The sequence below is a fragment of the Fukomys damarensis genome, unplaced genomic scaffold, assembly GCF_012274545.1.
Source record: "Fukomys damarensis isolate Sample0158 unplaced genomic scaffold, DMR_v1.0_HiC HiC_scaffold_32, whole genome shotgun sequence".
In the NCBI taxonomy this organism is placed as follows: domain Eukaryota; kingdom Metazoa; phylum Chordata; class Mammalia; order Rodentia; family Bathyergidae; genus Fukomys; species Fukomys damarensis.
The window spans coordinates 31,387,788-31,395,114 of record NW_022900944.1 but is presented as its reverse complement, the minus strand read 5'-3'; the positions used below and the strand labels follow the sequence as shown (position 1 = coordinate 31,395,114).

The 7,327-nt window shown below is 53.6% G+C and overlaps 2 protein-coding genes across 4 annotated transcripts in view; both read right to left on the bottom strand.

Moving 5' to 3' along the window:
• The window catches only part of Elmo3 (engulfment and cell motility 3), a 4,852-nt gene extending 4,288 nt beyond the window's left edge, over positions 1 to 564 (bottom strand). For all 3 annotated transcript variants that reach the window (XM_010612213.3, XM_010612215.3, XM_010612214.3), the window contains exons 1-2: positions 202 to 564; positions 13 to 53 (exon numbers count right to left, since the gene is read on the bottom strand). In XM_010612213.3, coding sequence (XP_010610515.1) covers positions 13 to 53; positions 202 to 279 — 119 coding nt within the window. In that variant the 5' untranslated portion in view covers positions 280 to 564. The remainder of the gene's footprint in view (positions 1 to 12; positions 54 to 201) is intronic.
• Positions 565 to 1,101: 537 nt separating this feature from the next.
• E2f4 (E2F transcription factor 4) overlaps positions 1,102 to 7,327 on the bottom strand; it is a 6,517-nt gene continuing 291 nt past the window's right edge. The window contains exons 2-11 of the mRNA XM_010612371.1: positions 7,222 to 7,326; positions 6,698 to 6,807; positions 6,401 to 6,562; positions 6,036 to 6,079; positions 5,253 to 5,314; positions 4,728 to 5,022; positions 4,068 to 4,277; positions 1,919 to 1,966; positions 1,684 to 1,728; positions 1,102 to 1,580 (exon numbers count right to left, since the gene is read on the bottom strand). Of these exons, the coding sequence (XP_010610673.1) occupies positions 1,465 to 1,580; positions 1,684 to 1,728; positions 1,919 to 1,966; positions 4,068 to 4,277; positions 4,728 to 5,022; positions 5,253 to 5,314; positions 6,036 to 6,079; positions 6,401 to 6,562; positions 6,698 to 6,807; positions 7,222 to 7,326 (1,197 nt within the window). The 3' untranslated portion in view covers positions 1,102 to 1,464. The remainder of the gene's footprint in view (positions 1,581 to 1,683; positions 1,729 to 1,918; positions 1,967 to 4,067; positions 4,278 to 4,727; positions 5,023 to 5,252; positions 5,315 to 6,035; positions 6,080 to 6,400; positions 6,563 to 6,697; positions 6,808 to 7,221; position 7,327) is intronic.

Here is a 7,327-nt window from a genome sequence, read left to right as displayed (position 1 = left end):
CCCCCCACTCACGCGTCGCACACCTCCTTCAGCACAGCGGCCAGGGGCTTTGCCTGCAAGTGGAACTGTCACTCACGGAGCGGGAGTGGGGACAAGTTGGAGGGGGGACCTGAGGGCGGGATAGAATAAGCTACTCCGAGGGGAAGGGAACGACCTAGAGGTGGGCAGCGGGGTGTGTGGGGGCCAGATAGGCCGAGTGACCTGGTCCAACTGAATGAGCTGCGGAATGGCGTCACGCATCTGGACGGCAATCTTCACCACGTTCCGGGGAGGCGCCATGCTCCAGACGGCCCTGAATGCCTGCGCTTTCCACGAACTGCACTACCTCCTACACCTGTCCTGGGCCCCTAGAGACCAGGACGTCCCGGTCTGCGACCTGGTCTTGGTGGCTCGAAGTTCTGCCTAGGAAGTTCCCACTGGAGGCCAGACGCTGCGGCCTTCCCACGGGAGCCAAGGCCAGTTCCGGGTTGGAATCCCAGGAGCTGGTGGGTAGGACCGCGCCTGTCCTGGCCAGTCCCGCGAAGGCCCCGCCCCGTGCCAAGGTGCGGCAGGCGTGGCTGGGAGGGCAGGTTGCCTGAGGATGCCCCACCTCCCATTCCGCAAGGCGACCCACCCAGTCCTGCCACCAATTCAGCACTGCCCCAGGGAAAGGCCCCCAAAAAGTAGATCAGAGATAGCCTTAGGCATGGTCTTTATTCAATCAGATACTGTACAAATATTACAATTTCCTTTTGCTGCAAAAAGTATAAAAATAATCTTTATATAGGAATTCATTCGTTACTGTAAATCTTTCTAAATCTTTGTAAATGGCTCTAAATGTGAGTAAATGAATAAATGGAAATAAGGGGGTATCAGGAGGTTGGGCCAATCCTCAGGGACCCACCTACCCAGATTCCTGGAGACCTCATTTCCACCTGTTAGCAACACCCCCCGCGGGGGGGGGCATCTGTAGGTTCCTAGGGATCAGGGCCCAGCAAGGGAGGGTGGGGGGGCTGCACAGGATGGGACAGGACACATGAAAGGTCCAAGGGAAACTGTAGGGTGAGCAAGTGGGAAAAGGTAGGGTGGTAGCTGGCAAGTACCCAGCTCTACCCCAACTTCTTATCCTGGTGGTGGTGAGGGGCAGCAGGAGCAGGGCAATGGGCTAGACAAGCTGCCCTAGGCGGGCACTGGCCAGCCTCGGCCACTGGGTGGCAGCTGGCTGGGGCTGGGGAAGGTTCCAGAAAAGGAGAGGCAAACGCTATGGCTCCATGGTGGAGAGGACTGAGCCTCTTTCCCCACTCTGTTAGCACAGTGTAAGTGCCAGGGCTGGAGTGGGAGGTGTGACCAGAACTGTACAGAGGGACAAGACTGGGGAAGCCAGGAGTCTGTGGCTCTCAAGCTACGCAGGTTTGGGGTGGGGGGCAGCCCCAGGCAGCCCCAGCTCAGTCTGGGTCCCAGCCACACAGGGCATGTCCTTGTCAGTCAGAGGTTGAGAACAGGAACATCAAAGAGATCACAGACACCTTCACTGTCGTCCAGGTTGTAGATGTAATCGTGGTCCCCAGGAGGAGGAGAAAGGCGAAGGAGGGGGGCAAACACTGCAGAGAGCACTAGACTGAGGCCCTGGGCCAAGACCCCATTCAGCAGCCACCTAATTCCCTGCCCACTGCCAACCCGCTACCCATCTTCCTGGGTACCCACCTTCTGAGGACATCAACTCCTCCAGCAGCTCTGAGCTCATGCACTCTGAGAATGGAGAGAACAAAGTTATATCTGGGCTCCCACCAAAGTCCATGAAGGGGGCTCCCATTCTCCCATCAGAAGCTTTACCCTTTGCCCCAGGAACCAAGCACAATAAGGTCCTCAGAAGGGCAAAAAACCCAGCCACAGCACTCAATAAGCTGTGCTTCTTATCCCATGGTGGTACATGGCCTACCTCGTGTAGGGTCAAAGATTTCTGACAGCTCTTTGGGGAGTTCAAGAACTGAAAGACAAGAAAGCCATGCTCAAGACAGAGGTTCAGCCTGGTCCCACAAGAAGGACCTGCCTCAGATCCTATACCACTCATCCCCAGGGCTCCGCACAGATGAGGAAATGTAGGTTCTGCCCAAGCCAAGCTGGCTGGTCGGCTGTTGGTCTCCTCTGCTAGACCTGAAGGACTCAGTGCTGAGCCCAGGGTTTCAAAGATCCATCACAGGTGATGGGCACAGCTCTCTAGGTCAGAGGCACTGCAGCAGGTCAACAGACTCCCATCCCTCACTGTGCTCTGTGTGTGCATCCTGTCTGAAGGAAGATACCCTATATGCTCCCACCCTTGCCAAGCACTTGCTATGTGCCAGGCTCAGAGACCACATCCTGAAAGTAACTTGGTAAAAGATGGGGTAGATACTTTGGTAGGGGTAGCACTACAGGGTGATGATCCTACTATAAATCTTTGACCATGAGAAAACATACAGAAAGAAGAAAGTAAAACTGAAGAGGACCATGAGTGACATCGTATGCCAAATTTAGGAGCAGGCCTTAGCCAACAAACGTACGTATGTGCACATGCATATACATGTGTGCTAGGGATCAACCCAGAGCCTCACAAATGCACAGTCCTTAGTCTAACACTGGACTATATTCCAGGATTGAAAGCACTCTGTGGGGAGGGGGCAGCACTTGGGTTTTAACCCAGAGCCTTCACACTGAGCAACATTTCCAGCCACTGAAAAAAAATTTTGAGACAGGATCTGACATTGTCCAAGCTGGGCTCAAACTTTGGACGCTCCTGCCACAGCCTTCAGGTGCACCACCATACCTGGCCCTTTTATAAACAGACAAACACTATAATCAGGGCTACCTTTCAGAGATTATTCTGTCAGTAAGGGAAAAGAGAAGGATGCTGACAAGTCTAGAATCTAGGTGGCCAGCAGTCACTCTTTGCTGAGGATACAAGACAGTGAGAGATGTCTCAGACAGAACTCATTTAGTCAATGTGGACAGGTGGCAGGAGAGAGAACTGGGGTGACACCCAGTTGTCAAGCATGGGTGGGTGACTAGGACCAATGGCAGAGTGCCCACAGAAAGGAAAAGGACATTTCAGAAGGAAATGGATTCAGTAGAGAACATGTAGGAATGAGGTATTCACTGGAGATGCAGAAAACAGCAAAAGACAGAGGTATGGAAATCAGGCAATAGATCTAGACAGACGAGATTTGACACTCCAGAGCTGAGGCTCTACCCAGGTGCGAAATGGGACACAGCCACACAAAGAGCCAATGTTTAAACTAGCATCAGGGAGAGATGGAAAAGAAGCCAGTGAGGTAGAAGAGTCAAGACTGCATCATTCAACCCAAAATGCAAAGAGTATCAGCAGGGAGCAAGAGAGCACCAGAGCCAAGCCCCTTGGGAATCGGCCAGATTTGGCACCTCATCAAGAGTACCACTGCTACCCGGGTGTGGTGGTGCACCCCTGTAATCCCAGCACTCGGGAGGCTGAGGCAGGAGGATCGCTGTGAGTTCAAGAGCAGCGTGGCCCACACAGTGAGTTCCAGGTCAGTCTCAACTACATAGTGAGACCCTATCTCAAAAAACAAAACAAAACAAAACAAAAAAAAGAGTACCACTGCTAAAACTCTGGTTTCTCTTCAGATTGTATAAATTTTCACCTTTTATTGAAGAGTACCACTGCTGCAGCACTGGAGCAGGGTCTTGCCAACTGCACTTTGAGGGTGACAAGGAGACCAAGAGATGGACATAAGTAGGAATTACTCTTTCAAGGAATCCAGACATGTAAGAGACAGGAAGGATGAGATGGCAACGTAGGAGGAGTGTCAATTTGAGGTGAGAGACCCAGTGATACTCCAAGGGATGGATAGATGGGCTTGAGACAGGGTCAGGGAGTTCCATATTGGCCCAGGAAGGGGCCAAAAGGGCACCAGCTATGGCCCAGAGGCCATGCATCCTGCTCTGGCTGGCATGGGGCTCTGGGATATCAGACAGAAGTTGACAGAGGTAGGTTCCAGCCCCAGTTCTGTGTCTGACCTAGGAGTGGGCTGAGGGGATACACTCTCTTTGCTACCCCCAGAGGGGCAGGTACTCACCACCTGTGGGGTCCACTTTGATGGGCTCAAAGGAGGTAGACGGGTTGGGTCCAGATGAACTGCTAGTGCTGCTGCTACTGCTACTGCTGCTGCTGCTGCTGTCTAGCAGGGCAGAAGACTGCAGTGGCCGGGTGTCTAACACTGCTGGGCCCAGCGGGAGTGAAATGAGTTCACCACTGTCCTTGCTCTCAGTTCCAGGGCCGCTACTCACTGCAACCACATCCCCAAACTCAGTTACATGGGGGCAGAAAACGGGTCACTGAAACTGGCTGGGTTAGAACCCATGGCCAGGATGACCACAGTACTTGTTCCCAGACCAAGGGGGAATCAGGCACTGCCAGTCAGAACAGAAAAGTAGAAATGAGTCAATGAAGGGAACAAGGCCTGTAGGAGGAAGGTTCATGGACAGGAAGGGTCCAAGGGTACATGAGTCTTGGCAGATCTGGAAGAAATTGCCACCACTGTTGCCCCTTCATGAAGTCATAGCTTCCCTGTTTGATGGGCTCATTCACTGCCAGAGAAGCGGGTGGAGATGGACAGGGAACATGGCAAAGCCAACTCTTGACAGTCTCTTCCGATCCTGATCATGGCACTCCACAACACTACCACCTTTGGGGCCCTAGAAGATAAGCCCATCATTAGCTGCCCACCATGCTTTACCTGTGATCTCAGCTGCTGGGCCAGCCACCCCTGGGACTTCAGTGCTTCCAGGAACAGGGGTAGAGGTGGTTAGCTGGGGACTGCTTGGACGTGAGGGTTCCTGAGGCTGGGCTAAGGCAGGCTTGGGCAGAGGTGGAGGAGTAGAAACTGCAGATGAGTTCTGGAGCAAATCCTCAGGAGGTGGCACAGGAACAGCTACAGGTGAACTCCATGCCTCCTTGTTCACCAGAAGTACCTCAATGGGGCCACTCACACTCTTTAGATGAATCTGGTACTTCTTCTGCCCATTGAGACCCTGGAAGTAGGCGGTAGGGGATGGGGGACAGGTAGAACTGCAAGCAGGCGTGTCTTCTACTTTACTCTGGGTCAGGGCCAGTGTCCTCTCCCACTCAGGCTGCCCATCCTCTTAGATAACCCCAAACCCCAGGCCTCCCCCTACCTGCCCCACCCGGGTCTTATCAGACTCCACAGCCAGCACCCGCCCTCATAACCAGCTGACATCGCCTAGCTAGGCTGAGCACCCACCTCTGGGATGGGCACCTCCAGGCTGGTGCCTGATGGGGCCCGGATGGCCAGAAGAGTGTCTCCTAGAACAAGGACAATGGGTCAGGGCCATGGACTCAACCTGAGCTCTGAATGGAGATGCTTGCCCCCAGGAATAAGATAAGAGACCACATTCTAAGGGAAGAGACAGTAGGCATCTGTCATCTCTACAGCAGCTGGGGCAAAGCTAAAACTTCTTTCCAACAGCCATAACTCAGTGACCAGGAAATCTGGGTTCAAACATATTTGTGGAGTGACACATCACTGGCCATGAACACCTCACTCCACAACTGATGATGCTGATCCCTAGAAATAGGTTTTTCTGGCCAAGGGCAATATCCCCTTCCCAGAATAAGTCTAGGAGATACAAGATAGAGAAGGGTCAGCTCCAGTGTCCACAATGCAACTGAAGTAACACCAGGATCAAAGTGGGAGCTATTGTCCCTGTGCATAAGCACGAGAAAATACACACACAAGTGTGCTCTCTTTCTCTCTTTCCTTTTTGCCTCTGTCATGCCCCAAAAGCCAAAACCAGAGTAGCGCTGATAGTGGCAAACCCAGGGACCCATCCAAGGATGTTTTCAGTATAGTTGGTCTCCAACCAAATGATACTCCAAATAAGGACTTACCCTACCTGGTACCTCTTTGGGCAGGGCTCAGGAACCCTCTTAAGAGATGGAACTCTCCTGGCCATAGAGCCCAATGCAAAAAGCTGTGGCTCAGCCCAGGCCCACCCCCATCTTCCCCTACCCAGGCTCTGCTCACCAGCAAAGCATCTGCAGATGTCCTCATGAGTCACGTAGGCCAAAGTGTGGGGGTTAAGGAGAATGGCCGATGCCCTGCATGTAGTCAGATGACAGAACATAGAGGAGACCCAACTCTCTAACAGAAGTCTGACGCACAAGCCCTCAGAGAAAGTTTTGGTGCCTGGGTTACACATGGGGAGGGATCGTGGGCTAAGACTGGGCAAGGGAGCGTCTCTGCAGAGAAAGCCTAAACCTGGGACCTAGACAGGGGATACAGAACCATCCTCCCAAGAGGGACAGGGCTCAGGACACCACAAAACAAACCCAGCTGGATCAGAGGGCCCCTTTTCTATTCCCCCAGAGCAGGGACCACCAGGAGGATATCAGCTGTTCTGCACGTCCTCTGTGACATTTCGGATGCTCTGCTGCACCCACACTTTGTGCTGGTCAAGTTCTTGCTCTCGCTGCTGCAAATCTTCGATCTCTGCCTTGAGCTCAATCAGCTTGTCAGCGATCTCCCGAGTATTGCAGCCAGGCCCCACGCCCCTGAGCCAAGGGAGTAAGACTGAAAGGGACTGCTGAAAATTCCAAGTCCCATGCCCCTCCTGCCTCCTGCACCCTCCACCCCACACCCCTGGCAATAGGAGATCCTACTGCCCTTCCATATATAATTCCACTCACTTCCACTGGATGCTGTTCTTGGATTTTTTCTCAATCAGCCCAATACCTTCCAAAACGTTGGTAATGTCATATATCCGCCGCTTCTGGCGCACAGCTAGGGTGTCAGCTGCCTGGCAGACAAAACAGAGTGGTGCATACTCAGTCCCACTCTCAGGTATACATCCCAGTTACCTTGGGGAGGTCTGGAAAGAGGGTTGCCTGGGTTCCAATCCATAGCCTCCACGGCCCTATAGCAGCTCAGGACCGAAGGTCAGAACAAGACCTGAGTGTTACGATACTGTTTTTCCCTATGCCAGCAAGGAAGGGCCACGAGGGCCAGCACTTTGCAACCCCGAGCCTGGCACGCAGTTGATGCTCAATGGCTTCGGCCGAATGAATGAAAAGGTCCCCGGGGCCTCTTTCCTGTGAGAAGGCACAAGGATGGCGGGCGTCCCTAGGAGGACTCAGGGCCGCCCTGGGGGTTCTCGTTACCGGCCAAGGCCTGGCCCACCATGCCCTCTGTCGCCCGTTAGCCCAGGCCGCACCAGCTTGAGGTCAAGCACGCCGTCCTTGGCTTCCTGTAGAAGTGACACGAACTTGGTGGTGAGAAGTCCCAGGCTCTTCTCATGCCGGCTTGGGGTTCCCGGGGGC